This window comes from Cucurbita maxima, unplaced genomic scaffold (genome assembly GCF_002738345.1).
Source record: "Cucurbita maxima cultivar Rimu unplaced genomic scaffold, Cmax_1.0 Cma_Scf00199, whole genome shotgun sequence".
Taxonomy (NCBI): domain Eukaryota; kingdom Viridiplantae; phylum Streptophyta; class Magnoliopsida; order Cucurbitales; family Cucurbitaceae; genus Cucurbita; species Cucurbita maxima.
Genome location: NW_019272215.1, coordinates 1 through 21,682, shown reverse-complemented (window position 1 = coordinate 21,682; position 21,682 = coordinate 1). Strand labels below are relative to the sequence as shown.

The following is a 21,682-nucleotide window of genomic DNA, read 5'->3' as shown; positions in this document are numbered from 1 at the left end:
AGTTCGCCGACTCAATAGGCCTCCCATTTCAAGGGTAAGACTGGGTAAATTGCTGGGGACGTGAGGTGCAAGATGGAATTCGCTCCTACCCACTTTTAGGGATAAAAGAGAGGTAGTTCCCTTAAGTACTGACTCCAAGTCTTGAACAAGGGGCCCCACCCTCTCATTGGCCTGAGAGGGATTCGGTTTACTGGTTGGACCACAAACCAATTGTTCATTAGAGGATCAGTGAGACATAAGAAATAAGAAGTAACTTCAGGGGTAAAACGGTAAATTGACCAGCTCCAGTTACGAACAACCTGTGAAGGATCGACTTACTAATCATGGTTATATCAAATGGACAGAAATATATCTATAGTGAGGGGAGTGCAACTACTAGGCTATAGTGGAATGTCCTAGTAGTTAACGAATGTTGGTTAACATGGTTAATGAGTTTAACTCGTTAATCTTGGATCGTTGGAGCCCATGATCTATAGGTCCATTAGGTCTCTCTGCTAGCTCATATCGGACTAAACCATAGAGCAGTGCGACGAGTGAGTTCAAAGTGTTCGAAGTCAAATTAAGGAGAATGCACTACATATATACGATATATTTAGCCACATTTTTGTTCTATTTACGAATTAAACAACAAGAGAGAATCTGAGATATTTAAATAAGATTTAAATATCTTAATCAAATATGTCTCGGAATTAATTGGGTTTGACATTTGAATTAATATTAAATATTACTTAAATAGTTTAATTAATCATTTAATATTACTTTAATTTGAAATTTATAATTCAAATTGATTGTTAAATCAAAATGAAGAAAGTCAAAATGTTGACTTTTATTTAATGGAAAAGTCCATGTTAGTGGAATTTTAAGGTGTCAAAATTTTGTTTAACTAAACTTGCATGCTTGCCAAATAAACCCCACAAGTTTGAGTAAAATTTTGAGTGTCAAAATTTGGTTAACTCAAGCATGCATGCTTGCCACATAATCCCAAACATTTGAGTGGAATTTTGAGTGTCAAAATTTGGTGATCTCAAATTTGCATGAACATGCAAACATGACTCTATAAATAGAGTGATCATAAAACATGAAAGGTCTTTTTCTTTGTGAAAAACCTTGAGAAAAACCTCTCACAAACATTCTCTGCATATATACAAAATCCCTCCAAAGTTTAGTCACTCACCAGATTCCACAATCCCGTTCTAAGGTCGGAGGATAGTGGAGAAGACACTAGTGGTGGTTCAAAACCGGTTCGTGAGGAAAAAGGAATTTTAACAACAAAAGGTTAGTATTCAAACTCATTAAGTTTTAATACTTATGAACATGCTAGTTATTTACTATAATTGATGTTCTAAAAGTGCCTAAGATCCAAATTGCTTCCGCATGTGTTATATTAACACCATCAATTGGTATCAGAGCAAGTTTTAGGCACTTTATTTACATTAATTTCATCATGGTGAGTACCATTTCATGAATGAAATTTTGTGGTTGCTAAAGTGGATGGTTTTTGTTTTGACATTTTTTTATGCTTCCATTTGATACAATTTTTGTAATAAGCCTAATGTGTATGGGCTTTAATGAATGAAGAAAGGTCTGTAATTTTTATGGAGTCATTAGAGTCCATTTTAAGTTGTAATTGATTGAAAATAGAAGCAATAGCAAGCTGAACCGAAAAAGAAGATGGAAGAGGTGGTTCGGGTGGTTTTTCTACCTTTGGGGTCCGGTTCAACGTTTTTAAGGGTTAGTTCGCCCAGTTCGTGATCCTTGGGAGCGGTTCAAGTTATTTTTAATGATTAATGTAATAATTTAGTTAATTGCTTGTTTTAAAATGCCAAAACCAATCAACTTTAGCGTGTTTAATTAATTATGCATTATGAATGTATGTTTGAATTAAATAGAAAATGTATATGCATAAAGTATGTCATATTTTTTTAAAATCCCACTATAGGCTAAGCATGTTTCATGCATTCCAAGTATGTTATAAGTGTTATAATTTATAATATGCATGTTGAGGGTTCCATGAGTGATAGATATAAATTCTTATATTATTGCATGGAATGGATGATTATATAATTGTTATATAAAGCATTTTAGATGCATGTTATAGGTTATTTTCAATTTCATAAAACGAGATAGACGTTAAAATCTATAATAAAGATAAGTGCATGCTCACTTAGGTTTAAGAACCAAGCACGATCAATTTTAATAGTTAAAATAGGTCGATGTCTTACAAAATTGCAGTTACAAGAAAGCTCACCTGACACGATCTTGTCTAAGGCTAGAGGTACTTAAGTTGACGGTTTACGGAACACCTACTACCTGGAGATCGGACAAGTACTTGAGTTTATTTAGCCCAGTTTTATGAGCATGCTTAAGTGATACAAGTTTTAGAAAAATCACCTAGACTTGAGTTATATTTAATTAGCCAGAATATACCTAAGTAATAAGTATACCCAACCGTCTAAAATACTTAGTGGGAGGAAAAAGGTATATGAGATACATCGTTTTCCTTTTACGCTCTCTGGAAAATTCATACCACGAAATTCATATGTTGAGATAAAATAAAAAAAAAATAAAATGTTGACTTCATTTAATAGAAAATCAATGTTTGAGTAAGTGGAATTTTGAAGTGTCAAAATTTGGTGTAACCAAACTTGCATGCTTCCCAAATAAACCCTACAAATTTGAGAGAAATTTTGAGTGTCAAAATTTGGTTAACTCAAACTTGGATGCTTGAGTGTCAAAATTTGGTAATCTCAAATTTGCATGAACATGCAAACATGACTCTATAAATAGAGTGATCAAGGTATATGGAACTTCTCCCTTGGAAAAACCTTGAGAAAAATTGTTATCCACGGTCGATTCTTCCAAGTTCAATTTTCCAAAAAAACATGACTCAATGTATATATGTAGTGCATTCTCCCTATTACGCTTCTCTCTCCTCTTCGGCAGCTGTGTATCCACGGTCGATTCTTCCAACGTTCAATTTTTCAAGATTTCGGTGAGCGACGCATCTCAATAATTTTTTTGGATTGCTTTTTATCTTCCGATCGTTAACTAGAAATGACTTGGTTTATTCACGAAAAATAAAGATCTCGAATCAACCAATTTGATGCCATTTTTTTTTTTTTAATTTTTAGGAAGACAGAGACCATATTAATTGAGTTCAAATTTTGGAAAAAATATATTTTCTTATGGAAATTACAAATCTCTCGAATCTAATTCTGAAACAAATCATGGTCGAGTTTCAACATGAAACTTGTAAGAATCTTTTCTTGGACATCGTAGTCAAATTGAACTATCCTACAACCAAAACTGACACTCATCGATCCTCTTACTAGGACTAGAGATAAATCCTTTGCCAAATTTTTCATTAAAGTGTCCGATTGACGTCCTATTTACTTTCTTGTTTTTCCTCCTTCCACAAAAACCGAAATTCTACCTTCCTCTCTCTTCTTTGTTTTCTATATCGGTCAACCCAGACCCCTCAAATTATAAGGTAGAAAAAATTACCTTTTTGTCTAGTGGATTTTTATCTAAATTTTTCTTAATTTGATAAATATTGAATTTTTGCTCCAAAGGTTCCTTAAGGCTTCTCAAGTATTTTTTTTTCCTTTCTTGAGATTCACCCTCTATGTCAATAATAAAATCCAAAAATTTCCAAATTTAAGGTATTAAAGTAAGAGTTATGTATCTGTTGCGGCTCGGGTGTTACTATTCAAATCCGTCAAGAATAAATGAAGTGTAGGCAAGCATTTCATTTTTTCTAATTTAGCTTCTTGAAATTAAGTTCTAAACTTTTAGTAGGTTCATATTGGGGGAATTTCACCTAAGATTCATACACGAAGCTAGAGTACATTACGATCTAAAGGCAGTATTTCATTGAATTTAAAGAAATGGTAAATTTCCTAAGTTTTAAATTCTGGACCGAATTTGCATTTTATTTTTCTTTTTGTGTCTAAAATAAACTTAAGAGAAAATACCTATGTGTACCCATAAGAAGTTACAAAATTTAGAAGAAATTTGATAGGTAATAGAAACCTCATCCTATTTCTAAAATAATGAATGTTGGCTAAAAGGGAGAAGGCACGCGTTGGACGACGTTGACCGTAGTGAGTCTAAAGCTCAGCAGGACAAGTGGCAAATGCTGAGCAGAGAGAATCGTTCAGCTACTAATGGTGACGTGCATGTAGATTAACTCGATCCCTGAACCTTGATTCGATCAAAAAGCTTGCGTGTGCAACTCGTTAGCCTTTGACCATAACAAAAAATGCAACCAGAAACCGATCCAATGACTCAATGAGTAACCGAGATCTACAAAAAATCTCCATGCGTGAAATTGCACGTGAAAACCCTATCTCAACGTGTGTAAGTGCATGTGAGTGTCATTTTGTTCGTTCGACCTCCATTTGTCAGTTTTTTGTCTTTACTTCGATATTAACATAATTATGCTTGAATTAGGATCTACGAGAGAAATTCCATAAATTCTTGAGCTCCAAACACGTGGAATAGCTGGCTCAAGAAGGTAAGCGTCATTCAAGTAAGTAACCACATAGACTTTAGGCAAGTAATACTTGTAAAGATCGCTAGGACATGATAGCATGCAACGAGCATTCCTTAACTTAGATGGTCAAAAATACATGTTAACGACCTCAGAAAAGCTTTATTTTTGTGAGTATGTATTGTATGTATGTCTCTTATGTATTATATGCTTGATTAAAATAAAAATTGAGCAATATGGATGAGTACATCATGCATGATGGAAGAAATTACCAAAATTCCCCTATGATAAAATTTCGTATGAATGTCGTTTTCTATGTTTTCCATTGCATAGGAAATTAGAATTGGTAAGAGCGACATGTGTTTCGCAAGCACTAGAAAATCGTGATAAGATTAGGACGAGATAGCGTGTGTAGAATCTTGATAAGGTCCATAGATTTCTAGTGGACTAAATATAATAAGAATAAAAAATGTTCGTCTCCTTAGCCACTTAAACGTATCAAAGTTGGGTGGAAAACTTTATTACTTTTAGTTTCATATTGTTTGGAATTGTCAAATGGCCAAATTGACTTCGTCTTTGTTGGAGATTTAAGGGGATCGGGATTAAATCATGATCACAAACATCATTTATGCATTTATGGAGAGTATAAATACCAAGAAATTGTTATGTAAAAATCAAAATCGTGGATGAATGAAATTGAGATCTCAAATTTAGACGTTTCCTTAGAAATTGGAACATCATATTAGTCCTTTCTAAGTTTCAAGCAATTCTTGTGATAGAATTGCATCCAAGCCATTCAATTAAGCCTTGATTAAGTTTGATTGCGGAGTGACTCGATTTAGAACAAGGTTACCAAATCATGTTTTTAGATCTTCGATTGTAAGAGGTAATCTAATTCTAGCCTTATCTCTTGGTTGATCTGAATTTTGTATAAGGAGGTGTTAATTACTTTGATTCAAGTGTTTTTGCTTCAACAAAAGCATGATTCGTTGGATTAAGGATTAGGGTTGCCTTATGAAAATACCGTAGGATAGTGAGCGGTGATAAAAAATCTAGACTTGTGTTTACCCAAAGATGTGATTAGAGGCCCCTAATAAAATGGTACATCTCCACGACTCCAAAGAATGACCAAGGTAACTATCTAGGCTATGAGATGCGTGGATGATACGCTATCTTTAGACCCTCCAATCCCTTTCCACTACAATATTAGTACTATTGAGCTAAGCACATGCTAGTAGTTTGAGCTTTTGTTCCGTTGAATGGCCTGCAGCCTCTTGAATATAGCCACTATGTTGTTAACCTGTTCCTTAAAAAGGGAGTGTGGGATACCATGAGATAGCCTAACTGTTGGCTAGTGTAGAATTATCACATCCCCAAATATAGGTGACTCTCTGGCCATAAGGAAGAAACCAACCAACCTCTTTTCCAAGATGTTCATACTAGAAATCACCATAATATCTGATTAGAATTTTATGAAGACGTGCCTCAATCTAGGTATTCGATCCCTCATTGCATAAGCAAAGAAGGTTTCCATGGTCAAAGAATAGAAAGATGGTACAAATTAAGCAAGAAAAGGTAGCATCTAGGCCGTTACTTCAACTTCCTTTTACACTTTGGTACAAGTACTGTCGACCCAGGCCTAGGCCAACCAGGATTGTGTGAACGATAGTTCATTTTGATTATCTTGCATAGTTGATCCGTCAAAAGAGGGGACGTAGGATTATGAGGGTAATCTTAATAGTTGACAAGCATAGGGGATCACTTCCCTAACCTTGGGTGACTAGATTGTCCTGTGGGTAGGGTTCGCCAACGAACCTCCCATGGATGATGAGAGCAGCCTAGCACTTACCATGCTATCCCAATTAAAATATTGGCATATATCTTTGGTGCAATGCATATCTTTGTTCATTTCATACATTACATAACCATTTCTTATCATTACATAAAGTGAATGTAATCTATGCTACCATACTTTCATAATATGTCACATTCACAATAGCATAATAAGTAAACATGAAATTACAAAACGTAACATTTGTCATCATAACAACACGTCATAACATAATATGCAAATATAGAAATCACAAGGGACGACACAAGCAAGGGCCACGGGGAATCCGCCACTCGTGCTTCAAACAATTCATCAAACCAAAACAGTAGTGAAGAAACTTACCAAGGTAGTTAAGTTGAAGTCCCTAAATTGTACTTGGAGCTAGTTCAATTTTTCCTTTTGAAATCCAAGTAAATCTATGCGAGTTCACGACACTTAATTAGCACAAATCGAGCAAAATGCAATACGAATGGAAATCAAGAATACTCCGAACAAAATAAAATAGAAAAATAAAAGAAAAATACAATAAGAAAAAGAAAGAAAAAGGAGATATTGTAGAGCCAAACGGTTAATGGAAAAGAATAGACTAGAAAAGAAAAAAAAATAAATAAATATGGTAAGAAAATTTAAGCCAAGATGTAGGAGCAATAATTGATTAAAAGAAAAAGAGGAAATTTGAAGAATTAAAATAAATACGATTAATTTTAAAAATACATAGAGGAAATTTAATAGAGAAAAAATTAAGGATTTGGTGAAAATTAAAAGACAAAACCGATGAAATGTCATGTCAAGAAACTCCATCAAATTCTTTCTAGTAATAATATCTTTCCTAAAACAATAATAATAGAAAATAACATATTTAATGAAAATGGAATTATATATATATATAACCCTCCAAGACTCCGCTCATAGAGTCTCTAATATTCACATGAAGTCTAACACATGGAGCGTTGTAAAATTTAGAGAATTGACATTGAACTTGATGTCATGGTTCTTATAGATTGACTTGAATATAAAGGACAAAATCGAACTTTCTCAATGATAAATTGGTGACACCAGCCTAAGCTAATAAGGTAAGTGGCTTTACTATCGGCATGATTATATTTGATGTTGACACGTGCCCTATGGTTCTGCACGTGTCATATATATTGATATGTGTGAACTGTTCATTGATCGATATGCTTATGCTATGGTATTCATATGTTCTAATATGTTAATTGTATGTTAATATTTATGGTACGATGTGTTCAATGATATGTTTGAGATAGGATGCGAAAATAATGCATTGAACGTAATGTAATGATAGGAGTAAGATATGTTGATGAAACGTTAAGGTTAGGTTACGTATAGAAGTGCAATTGATATGAGAGATTGATAAAAATGATAAGGTTATAATCAATTGATAAAAGTATATGGTTAGGTTATGGGTAGAAAGGGATAGGATCATGAAAGATTGATAGAACGATAGTGTTAAGATATATTCCTATAACGATATGACTAAGGTATGTTCATGAAATCGATATCATCCGAACACCCTTTTCGTGTTATCCCATTATTTTTCATTTGTTCCTCAAGGATAATTCCACCAAAAGGAGATAATAAAGCTTCTCTATCTTTTATAGATCCACTTGTGTATCAATTCATCAACATTAGCAAGAAAGTTTCTCAAGTAAATTCCATCATCTTTAGCCGTCCAAATACAAGTTCCTACAGTTCCATGTTTGCACCTATCACGGAGCCATAAGTGCTGCTGTTCAGGCCAAAAGCTTTCAAAAGAGACATACGCATGTGGCGTCTCCAATTTGCACCAATAGAGGGTTGTTCCCCAAAAGTTAACCTTGAAGTTCCATTGGTAATCATCTCCATGATTAAGCAAACGATGATACCCCAAGTCATCGTCTTTAGACTGACAATGCACAAGCAACCCAAGTTTGCTTAGCCCGTTAACCACATGAATGTAATATCTAGAAGGTCCTGGTGGTGGTAACGCGACCCTTGGAACCTCAGCCCCCACTAAAGCCACCGTGAAAAGAAAGAAAACGACAATATTCTTTATCATTTCCTAATACACCTTTAGCTTAACTACCAATTTGTGTTGGACATGTGAATAAATATACATACTTATAGTACATGCAAGAAACTATGTAAATGCATGCTATGGTTGTAAAAAACTTAATGATTTAACTAATTTCGGTTATGCAACACAATTTAAGGTTAATTTTGGGATAATTTTAGAGATTTATTAGATTTTCAATAACAAAATTCCTTGAGTTACTAGCCCAAGAATAATAAATATTTGATTGCTTTTTAAAATACTTTCATAAAATGGACAACAAAATATGCATACTTTCCAGTAGAAAATATAAAATAGAGAAAGCAATTCATAGATTACATATGGTATAGCACTCAAGGTATTAAATTCCTGATTTATTTTTTTAAGTTGAACTTTCAATCTTTTTACGAGGACCTTAGAAATTTTAAGGTGAGGGAGAACAGATAAGTTCAAAAAATTCTAGAACTATAGTTTCAAATAAGAATTGTCATCCATAAGGTCCAACGACTTGTCATCCATTAGGTGATCCATCAATAGGAATATCCTACACCCCATATCTCATTAGTGGCATAAAGGGCACATCACACTTTTGGAAGTCCATAAACTTGAACTTAGTTCGTGAAGCCTCCAACCAAACCTTGAAGTCATGACTTCCATTGCTTCATTCTCATTATTGGTGGATTTTATCTCGCAACTTCCCAACTTAACCAAAACTCAATTCAATTGAGGTAGTGGTTTGCTTTGAGGGGTGTTTAATTCCTATAGTGATCGTCTTTGGTTGTATGAACAATATTTCTTAGGTCTACTTATGTGGTTTGTACCAAGGCATTTTCTATACTGTCTAGGGCTACTACGTGCTCTCCACGGAGGCATGCTTGCCATTTAGAATTATGGTCATAGGGGGCTGGGTCCAAGGTATTTCACCTCGTACTAGGTGATAAGGTTACCCAAATCCTCAGCCCAACGATCCAAGCTTTTGTTTTAGCAAGAACCCTTGAATCAAAGTAATTAATACCTCCTTATATGAAATTTGGATCAACCTAGAGATAAGGCTAGAATTAGATTACCTCTTACGATCGAAGATCTAGAAGCAAGATTTGGAACCTTGTTCTAAATTGAGTCACTTCATAATGTAACTTGATCAAGGCTTGTTGGGTACATTCAAATGCGATAGGTTTGAAATTAATTGAGCTCTTTGCGCATATGTTTAAATTCTGTTGTTGACATATTTTTTTGAATCGGATTCGTCCTCGAATCAGAAAAAAAAATGACATATCTGCCACAACAAAAATACAATCTTTACCATTTTTAGTGTGCAGTCAACCAAGAACAAATTGTATAGATATATTAGTCCAAGGTTTGTTAGGTACATTCAAATTAGTATAAAATTCGTTTGGTTGTGATCTAGATTTAGTTTCTTTGCGTTTAAAACATTTGCTACAAAACTTTTGGATATCGTGCTTCATCTTCGACCAAAAGAAGTGTTTATGCAACATCTTATAAACTTTATTAATCCTGAGATGTCCCATTAAGACACGACCATGTGCTTCTCTCAAAAGCAAATATTTTATAGAGCATTTAGGAATACAAAGCATAAAAAATTTATGAAACAAATAATAACCATCCATAGCTTTTTTTTTTGCAAGACAAGATACATAAATATTTTTGAAATCTTGGTCATCTCTATATAATTAAGTAATATGCTCAAGTGCAAGAATTTTTGCACTAAGAGAAGTAAAGAGATCGTACCTTTTAGATAACACATCAGCTACCATATTACCTTGCTTATATTTGATGACATACAAAAATGTTTCAATAAATTCCACCCACTTTGCATGTCTATGATTCAGTTTGCTTTGACCCTTCACATACTTTAAGCTTTCATGATCAAAATGGATCACCAATTCTCTAGGCCATAAGTAGGGTTGCCACACATGCAATATATGAACTAAAGCAAATAATTCTTTATCATAGGTAGCATATTTTAATGTTGGCTCATTTAGTTTTTTACTAAAATATATTAAGTACTTTCCATCTTGAATTAAAACAACACTTATGCCCAAACCACATACATCACATTCAATTTCTATAATTTTATCAAAGCTAGCCATAACAAATGATGGTTTGCTTAATTTCTTCTTAAGAAAATTTGATGCATTCTCTTGCATTTCTCCCCATTTAAAAACAATATTCTTTTTCACTAAGTCATTCAATAGTTCAGTTATGGTTCTAAAATCATTTATAAATCTCTTATAGAGGTTAGCAAACTCGTGAAAACTCCAAAATTTACGTGCACTTTTTGGTATTGGCAAATCCATAATGAATTTAACTTTGTCTCTATCTAAAGCTACTCTACTTTTACGAACTATGAAGCCAATAGAGTTAACTTTTTCTATGCAAAAACTACCCTTATTAAAATTAAATTTCTCTTTTCTATGTGTAATCAAAACTAGTTTAACATGTTCCACGTGATCAAGCAAAATCTTCAAATAAATTATAATATCATCAATATAAACATGTTTTCTCATATATTTTCTCAAAACATTATATATTAAGCGCATGGGTGCATTAGTTAACATAAAAGGCATAACAAGCCATTCATACAATCCAAACTTAATATTGAAAGTTGTTTTCCATTCATCCTCTACGTGCATTCTAATTTGATGATATCCAGATTTCAAGATAATTTTTATATCTAGACACGAATCATGCAATAAACAAGCAAATCATCTAACCTAGGAATAGGATGTCGATACTTTACCATGATTTTGTTGATGACTTTATTATCCATGCATATGCACCAAGTTTCATCTTTCTTTGGCACCAATAAGTCTCGTATAGAACATGGTCTCAAACTTTCCCGTACATAGCCCTTCTCCATGAGCTCCTCCACTTGCCTTCAAATTTTTTTTGTCTCGGTTGAATTGACTCGATAAACTGGCTTATAAGGAATAACAGTCCTTGGAATGAAATCTATTTTATGTTCAGTACCTCCAATGAGAGGTATTTCTTTATCTTGAAACATTTCTTCAAATTCTTGGAAAAGAGATTGAAAAATACCCGGCAAAGCCATGTTGTTATAGTTAGAGACCAAAAATCCTCCATTGTACACAGGTACAAAAATCGATTTTTGTGAAAACCTTCTCACCTCTACAACCGTAGCCAAATAACTCTCTCTTCCTTTTTTCTTCAATTTCATCTCTTTTTTCATTCTTCTTTTTTTTTTCCTTAGATTTTTCTCTATTTTTTCACTCAACTCTTGTTTTTCTAACTCTTTTTCCTCACACACTCTTTCTTTCTTTTCTCCAACTTTAATTGATCAGCAAATACATTTGCAAAACTCAAAGGTACAAGAATGGTTTCTCTACCATCTTTTACAAAAGAATACCTATTCAAATAGCTATCATACATAACCCTCCTATCAAATTGCCATCACAAAAAACTTCATCTTTATATTTTTCCAAAGTAAAAGATATTAAAGCTTGAGAAACTACCTTCATTGTTCCCTATCATTGAATCATTGGAGCTTGTAAGATTTAGGATGATCTTAGGTCAGAATTTGCAACCTTTTGATCAACATGGTACTTACAACATTGGTGCAACTTCCACTATCAATGACAAGACTACAAGCAGTCCCCTTGACTAAACACCGCGTGTGGAACAAGTTGCCTCTTTGATCATCAACATCCGTAACTTGAGTTTTAACAAGTCTTCTTGTAATAAGTGCCAAATGAATCCAATCTTCCAATTCCTCCTCATTCTTCTGGACTTCTTCAACTAGATCATTGATCTCCCCTCCATTTTCCTTGTCTTGGTTCATGATTGTACACACAGTAGTAAAATATGTTTAGGACCTCAGACACTGAACTCACTGATTTTACACTTAGGGGCACTCTTGTTTATACACACAAAGGTAGGTTGTTTGGGAAAGTGACTAAATTATGATCAAGGTAGGCTAATATATGGGTAAAACAATTATGATAGTAGCAAGCTATTCAAGGCAATCAAGATAAGTTAATTATGAAATAACAACAAAATAAAACAAGTGAACAAACCAATAAGCGACAAAGATATTTTTCAATATAATTGCACACTGAAAAAAAGAATTTCAAAGAGAATGGTCGTGAAGATCGAACACAACAATTCCAGATTTATATGCTTTAGGAAAAAATGAGAATTGAAATTTATTTGATCTTCAAATAAATGTGCAAATGATCTAATAATAAGGATTTATTAAGAGAAATATGATAAGGATTTTTTTTTTTCAAGATCTAAATAGGATCTTTAAGAGGATGCTAAGAACAAAATAGAAAGATAATGAAGAACGATGGAAATGACAGTAAGAAAATAAATAACAGCTTTAAAGAAACGATAAATAATAGTGAAAATTAAAGATAAAATCAATTCTAGAGTCAGCCACAAAGATGCAATCTACGCTCTGATACCAAATTGATAAGGCAACCCTAATCCTCGGCCCAACGATCCAATCTTTGGTTTTAGCGAGAATCCTTGTATCAAAGTAATTAACACCTCCTTATACAAAATTTGGATCAACCAAGAGATAAGGCTAGAATTAGATTACCTCTTACAATCGAATATCTAGAAGCAAGATTTGGAACCTTGTTCTAAATTGAGTCACTCCACAATCTAACTTGATAGGCTTGATTGAATGGCTCGGGTGCAATTCAACCACAAGAATTGCTTGAAACTTAGAAATGGAAAATATGATGCTCGGATTTCTAAGGGAAACGTCTTAATTTGAGATCTGAATTACATTCATCAACGAATTTGAATTTTACATAACATATTGTGGGTATTTATAGTCTCCCGACAAAAGACGTTTGTGGACGAGATTTATTCGAGACGTTTGTGGATGAGATTTATTCCCGATTCTCTTTAATCTCCACAAAAGAATAAGTCAAATTGACCATTTGACTTTTACATAATTTATGAAACTAAACATAGATTTTTTAAACAAATGTTGATGTGCTTGAGTGGCTAATGCGATAGGTTTGAAATCAATTGAGTTTTTTTGTGCGTAGGTGTTGTTGACATATTTTTTTGAATCTTCTTGGCAATAGGCTCATTTGGAACACCGTGATTCTTATCACTAGACCTTAGAAAGTCTCATGTACATCTTTGGACGTCTCGCACTTTGCGGCGTCACCTCTCTATCTTCCTAAGGCTAGTAAGCTATAAAATAACCTCTCTCGGCCTCCTCACAATAACTCGCATGTAGCATAGGCATAATTATAGTTACCACGTAACCCAAGGCAAATATAATATTCACACGCTTTACATCATATCATAACCTACTAAATAGGGTTAGACTGAATACCTGGTCGTGGAGAGGCGCGTTGTCGAGTTGAGTTTGTAACGGAATCGAAAAAAAAGGGGGTCGTCGGCAGAGTAAAAAACTGAACCAAAATTTTCGCTCGCACACAACCCACAAAGGGAAGTCGAAGGCTGGGATGCCATAGAACTCGACCCCGACCTTCAACCACCCCGAAACGACCTGCAAAGAACGAAAACAGTGAAAAAAAACGAGAAGGAATAGAAAACTCCGACGAAAGTCCGACAAAGCCGAACCATACGAGATCAACGTCAAAACCTCCACCCTACCTCACGAAAGTAATCCCATAACCTTTTACACCCATCATGAGTAGATTTAGATGAATCATTTACGTTGAACACCATCGAAAAGGAAGACGGAACGTCGGACTTTCGAACTTCTCTAGATCTGGGAGTGTGAGGCCCTTACAAAAGAAATCTGTACCGAAAATGGGGTTAGAGTGAAGAAGAGACACGGGAACAGAGAAAAAAGGAGGAGAAAAGGACGTCGAGACAACGTTATCGAGGAGAGAGAAAGGTCGCCGAAAAAATGTGCAGGCAATCGAGCAAAGAGGACAAAGTTCGGCCCGAGGCTTGAATCTCGTAACCCAAACCGAACCTAGTCCCCTCAAATCAGCCTACAGCTCATAAGCCCAGCTCGCCTACATTTTTCCTTCACCCGCGAACGACCTGTCACCTACGAACGACCCAACACCTACGAATGGCCTATCACCCACGAACGGCCCATCACCCGCGAACAACCCATCACCCGCAAATGGCCAGTCACCCGCGTATGACCCAAAACCCGTGAGCAATCTGAAAACCCGCGCCTCGACCTGAGACCCCTGCACACACGTCGCTCTCTGATTGTGCCACGTGGCACGTCTGCAGCGCGGCTCCCCTAGACTCCGGCGGCTCAATCGGCTCGGTGGTGGTTTCTCGGCTTCGACGGCATATTCAGCTTGGGAAACCTATTTCCAGCCCGTTTGTCACCGTTCCGACCATCCCGGACTTAGTTTTGGCCCTATTTAAGGTAAAATAGAACATTTTAAGTTAGTATTTCACAAATTCAAGTTGGGAATTAATTATATTTGTGAAATACTAACGAAAGTGACGAATGAACCAATAGCAACCGACCACCAATGGAAGTGTAGAACGATCACGAGGAGCTAGGAGCTTACATTATATTCTAGGGAGTACTTCGGCTAAAGCCTACCAAGTAAGTGGCTCACCCATCGTAGTTTACGCATTATTTGCTTTATGTTGGCACGTGTCCGTGGATTTGCACGTGTCATTAAATTGTATGCTAGTTTAATGTCCTTAAGTATTAAATCATGCGAACGTGAATGCATACTATGTATGGCGCTTAGCTTGGAACGTGAATGTATGTCGTTGATATGCTAGGATACCACACTCTTTCTTGTCTTGTTCTTGTTCTTGTTTCTTATTCTAAGTACTTAGGCCCACTTGTTCTTGACTTGGTGATATGAACCAAGAGACATCAATCATACAATATGCTTCAATGAAGATGTGAAGAAAATATTGTTTAAATTATCAAAAGATATTTCAATTCATGCCACATTGAATAAGAATGAAGTTTCATGTTATAAATTTTACTGTTGAGACTGATTTTCTTTTCATTCAATGACCTAGGTAACTCGATCTTAATCCTAAGCTAACCATGAACTCCTGTTTATTCGGAATTATTCTTAGATTTTCATGGGTGAGAGTGGCTCAAGTTCGCCGACTCAATAGCCCTCCCATTTCAGGGGTAAGACTGGGTAAATGGCTGGGAACGTGGGGTGCAAGATGGAATTCACTCCTACCCACTTTTAAGGATAGAAGAGAGGTAGTTCCCTTAAGTACTGACTCCAAGTCTTGAACAAGGGGCCCCACCCTCTCATTGGCCTAAGAGGGATTCGGTTTACTGGTTGGACCACAAACCAATTGTTCATTAGAGAATCGGTGAGACATAAGAAACAAGAAGTAACTTCAGGAGTAAAATGGTAAATTGATCCAGCTCTAGTTACGAACAACCTGTGAAGGATCGACTTACTAATCATGGTTATATCAAATGGACAGAAATATATCTATAGTGAGGGGAGTGCAACTACTAGGCTATAGTGGAATGTCCTAGTAGTTAACGAATGTTGGTTAACAAAGTTAATGAGTTTAACCGGTTAATCTTGGATCGTTGGAGCCCATGATCTAGAGGTCCATCAGGTCCTTCTGCTAGCTCATATCGGACTAAACCATAGAGCAGTGTGACGAGTGAGTTCAAAGTGTTCGAATTCAAATTATGAAGAATGCGCTACATATATACGATATATTTAACCGCATTTTTGTTTTATTTACAAAATAAACAAAAAGAGAGAATCTGAGATATTTAAATAAGATTTAAATATCTTAATCAAATATATGTCGGAATTGATTGAGATTGGCATTTGAATTAATATTAAATATTAATTAAATGGTTTAATTAATATTTAATATTAATTAAATAGTTGAATTAATATTAAATATTAATTAAATAGTTTAATTAATCATTTAATATTACTTTATTTGAAATTAATAATTCAAATGGATTGTTGAATCAAAAGAAGAAAGTCAAAATGTTGACTTCAATTAATGGAAAAATCCATGTTAGTGGAATTTTGAGGTGTCAAAATTTGGTTTAACTAAACTTGCATGCTTGCCAAATAAACCTCACAAATTTGAGTGGAATTTTGAGTGTCAAAATTTGGTGATCTCAAATTTGCAAGAACATGCAAACATGACTCTATAAATAGAGTGATCATTATACATGAAATGTCTTCTTCTTGGTGAAAAACCTTGAGAAAAACCTCTCACAAACACTCTCTTCATATATACAAAATCTCCCCAAGTTTAGTCACTCACCGGATTCCACAATCCCGTTCTAAGGTCGGAGGGTAGTGGAGAAAGGAATTTGAACTACAAAAGGTTAGTATTCAAACCCATTAAGTTTTAATACTTATGAACATGCTAGTTATTTACTATAATTGATTTTCTAAAAGTGCCTAAGATCTAAATTTCTTCCACATGTGTTATATTAGCACCATCAATGATGACACGTGCTCGTGGTTTTGCACGTGTCATAGATCATATATGTATGTCGTTATGAAATAGTACGAAAATACTATGCAATATGATTTGTTGAAAACGTTCTTGGGATATATTATGTGACTGTTATGATATATGATATGATTTGTGCACGATATGGATTATTGTGTCTGAAAGCATAAAAACGATATGATATGAGTTATATGTTTGATGAATGATATGATTGACATGAGAAATGACAACTAGCATGAAGTACAACACCGGGAAATGCATGAAAGTTATGATAAATGATATGATAAAAGTTATGAAAAATGATATGAAAAATGTTATGATATGAAGAAGACGCTAGTGGGATTGTATTAAGGATAATTAAAATGGAAAGATATTGGGACCTCGTGCATTATTGTGTGTTGATGCATCGGGAGTAACCCTATTCCTTTACGGTAGTCTAGATGTGTATGCTAATAGGTAGGGGAACGATCATTATGTTTGACATCCGGAAGGTCGCTACTCCTAACGGGTGTCTAGCATCAACAACTCCTAAAGAATGCTCGTCAGACTATAAATGAGCCTAGGAGGTGTGCGAACGACTAGTTGGTCCATACTCACACATGTGGGCCTGTGTAGAGAAATTAATTACACATCCAACCGTTAGGATAGCCACCTTAGAAAAATAAACTATTATAATAGGTCCCATGCAAGTAACTATGTGTCTTTGTATTTTAACTTCAATAGGGGGTCGCACTGAGTATTTCTTAAAATACTAAAGTCAAGTGCTACTCTATTTTTCAGGTAAAGGCAAGGCGCTTCTGTATGATCGCAATCATGAGACTGTGACAGATGCTTGGATAGTTTCGTATTTAATTTTTAGTAGACAATAGGTTAGTGTAGGTTAATTGCATTTCCATTTAGTAACATATAAATTAGTTTAGAACATTTCACTTGGATTGTTTTTCATTTTATTTCTATTTGTATTAGTTTATTCAATAGTATTTTCCAATCCAAAACTAAATCTTCTGAGCTAGATTTAAGAATTATAATGAAACTTTACCAAATTAAGGTAAGTAGAGATTTGAAAACAAGACTTACTAGTTCAAATTTTTCTAATGGCGAACTTTTCTTCATGTGCCTGAAAGGTTGATGGATGTTATCGTTGGCCTCCGGGTGCTTGATGGATGTTATCGCCCCATTAAGCATACGTGTGACTGTACGCATGAATATCTATATATTAACTTCAAGTGATTAAATGTGTAATTCTCCCTGTAGAGAGTAGGTAAATAAAACAAATTAAGACTAGGGTTAGGGTATTAGTTTGGCTAGACGGTAGCCTAAGATGGAATGTCTCTAGTAGTCTGAGCGAGTAGAAATTTACAAGACAACAAGAGTTGTGGCCCTAGTTCTCTTAATGATTCAAACTCAGGTAGTCAAATTTGAGAAACTTGAAGACCTGAATCCATGTCTAACATAGTTTTGTTTTAAATGTTTTGTTATGAACTATATTTTTATATAATGTAAAGATATTGTATATTATGTTTAAAATTGTTTATTTATTATTATTATTATTTTTTGTAAAAACTCTGTCGTCTTTTTATACTATGGAGTCAACTCTAGTTGCAATCTATGCATTGTTCTAGCTCAAAAATGAAGTCATGAAAATAATGGTATTAGAGCCAAAGGTTTCTCTATGATCCAGCTCAAGGGACACCTTACCGAGACCAAGCAAGTACACCTCTAAGACTTAGGTCAAGTATTCCCAAGGTTATAAGTTACTGGGTGCATGATTGTAGGGTTATTATTTATGATAAGATTTGAGATAACCTTAAGACCCTGACCATAAGTATCCCCTTGTTCTTGCTTAATCCTTTAATTTCTTTCCTTTTAATCGTTTGGATCTTTCATGGGCGGCTTATTCTTGTTAGAACTAATTCCCTTCATTTTTTGGGTGTTACGCCCGCAATCGTCAGTGTGCTTTGGAAATCTGAAATGAAACATGGGTCTGGAATGGTAGTCCCATCCATGACTTTGTGAATTCATGGGAGAGCGAGGAAAGACAGGAAGAATGAAAAAGGGATCAAAATTCAACGGTGAGGAGCTCTTGAGAAGACAAATAAAAGTTTCGGTAAATTCACATATAGCCATGTGTTGAAGAAAATATCCATCGGGTCGGGTCAGATTCTTGTAAACCGTGATTACAACCTCTGACTCACATTAAGACAAACCGAAGCCTCGACCCATGACTAGTGCGAAGCCCAGCATCCAGAACAAATCCCTGAAGCCCACCTGTAATGCTCGGCCCACCTGTACCATTGATCGCATGACCCACTACCACTAGAATTTTTTCACAAAATGATTAAGTTATGATAGACGGTAGTGACTCTAGATAAGTAGAAATCTAGGGTCGTTATAGTATTCTTGTTTGAACCGAAGGACATGCTCCTTATATTAGAAATTTAGGTTAGATGGGCACAAATTAAGTTAAAAAAGACATAGATTAAGAGATAAAAAAATTGATCTTGCCACTTTTTTTTTTAACAAAAAAAAAAAATAATAATAATAACCCGGAGTTGTAATAAACCATAAAGCATTAAGAATTCTTCACTTTTGAACTTAAAGTATTAAACTTCTATTTAAACATTCAAACTATAATTATTTTTTTTATAAATCGCAATAGAAGTTGAATATCGATGATAGACTTTTTTTTTCCATTGTATATTATACTTCCCGTGGTTGAACTTTTTTTTAAAAAAAACCATCAATTATATAAATTTAGAGATATATATAAACGTACATATATATATAAAGACGATCAATTATATAAATTTAGAGATATATATAAACGTACATATATATATAAAGACGGTGTCGTTGAAAATTTGAAATCATACATCACCCTTATTTACCTAAATCATTGACCTTCAACTTGCAATAGACCGTTAGAAGTTCTCCTTCCTTATAATTGAGAATTGTCACTTTCCAAGGTGACCCCCAAGATTGGAGAGATAAACAAGTGAAGGCATTAAAAGTTGATGCAAAAGTAAACAACAAAATCACACAGAGACAATTCATAGCATTCATTTTTTGATGTTTTAGAATCTATAATGGCCCTTGATTCCTATTTAACCTAAAGCCGCTACTATATACATATCATAAAATATTTTATGGGAAAATACTTCATTCAAAACTTTATCATAAAACGTTTTTGTGGACTTACATGTTTTCTAGAAGGTCTTTAAAATAAAATACCAAAAATTAAAAAGACAAAGTAAAACTGCCCTATACTAACCTATATGCAACAAAATTAAATGCATACTGTTACTACACTGTAGAGTCTACGAAATTAAAATTTTGCAAACTCCCCAATCGTCAGTCGTGCAGGGGAGCCTTGCCTCTACCTGAAAAATAAGAGTAGCACATGACTTGAGTATTTTGATAAATACTCAGTAAATCACCCTACTATTGGGATTAAATGCAAGCACATGCAATCATGAGTGAGACCTATCATATCAATCTATATTTCTTAGGCAGCTAAACTAAGCGGGGTCAATTTGATGTGTATTTACTGCTCTACACACTGTCTACACGTACGAGTATGGACCCACAAGTCGGCTCATACACCTCTTGGGCCCCTTTCTTGTTAGGCGAGCATTATCTGGGAGCTGTTGATGTCGGACACCCATTAGAAATAGCAACCTTCGTAGCATTATAACAAATATAATGGTCGTTTCCTTGTCTTGTAGTGTACGCATTCGTACCATCGCTAAAGATGAAGGGGTATCCCTCGATGCATGAACACACAATGATACACGAGGTCCCAACATTTTTCTTTGATGGAGTTAATATAACTAGCTTGTTCATAATTATTAAAACTCAAGGTCTTTGAGTACTAACCTTTTGTAGTTCAAATTCCTTTTTACTCACGAACTAGTTTCGAACAACCACTAGTGTCTTCTCCGCTATTCTCCGGTCTTAGAACGGGATTGAGAAATCTGGTGAGGGACTAAACTTGTAAGGGATTTAGTATATATGAAGAGAGAGTTTGTGAGAGTTTTTCCCGAGGTTTTTTAAAGGGAGAAGTTCCATGTACCTTAATCACTAAAACATTAATTTTTCTCTTTAATTAATATTTAATATTAATTCAAATGCCAATCCCAATCAATTCTGACATATATTTGATTAAAATATTTAAATATTATTTAAATATCTCATATTCTCTCTTTTTGTTTAATTCGTAAATAAAAAAAATGCAATTAAATATATCGTATATATGTAGCGCATATTTCCTAATTTGAATTCGAACATTTCGAACTCACTCATCACACTATTCTATGGTTTTGTCAGATATGAGCTAGCAGATGGATCTAATGGACCTATATTTCATGCTCTCCAACGATTCAAGATTAACTGGTTAAACTCATTAACCTTGTTAACCAACATTCGTTAACTACTAGGACACTCCACTATAGCCTAGTAGTTGCACTCCCCTCACTATAGATATATTTTTGTCCATTTGATATAATCATGATTAGTCGGTCGATCCTTCATAGGTTGTTCATAACTAGAGCTGGGTCAATTTATCGTTTTACCCTTGAAGTTACTTCATGTTTCTTATGTCCCACTGATTCTCTAATGAACAATTGGTTTTTGGTCCAACCAAAAACCAAATTCCTCTTACGCCAATGAGAGGGTGGGGCCCCTTGTTCAAGACCTTGAGTCAGTACTAAGGGAACTACCTCTCTTCTATCTTTAAAAGTGGGTAGGAGTGAATTTCATCTTATACCCCACGTCCCCAGCCATTCACCTAGTCTTACCCCTAAAATTGGAGACCTATTGAGTCGGCGAACTTGAGCCACTCTCACACATGAAAATCTAAGGATAATTTCGAATAAACAGGAGT

The 21,682-nt window shown here is 34.7% G+C and overlaps 1 protein-coding gene across 1 annotated transcript; it reads right to left on the bottom strand.

The window, feature by feature from the left end:
* Window positions 1-8,034: 8,034 nt before the first annotated feature.
* Window positions 8,035-8,382, bottom strand: LOC111473959 (S-protein homolog 1-like; the record flags this gene model as incomplete). Its single annotated transcript, XM_023119250.1, has 1 exon — window positions 8,035-8,382. A coding segment is annotated over exon 1 (348 nt), but the record flags the coding sequence as incomplete, so codon positions are not given.
* Between the last annotated feature and the right edge of the window lie 13,300 nt (window positions 8,383-21,682).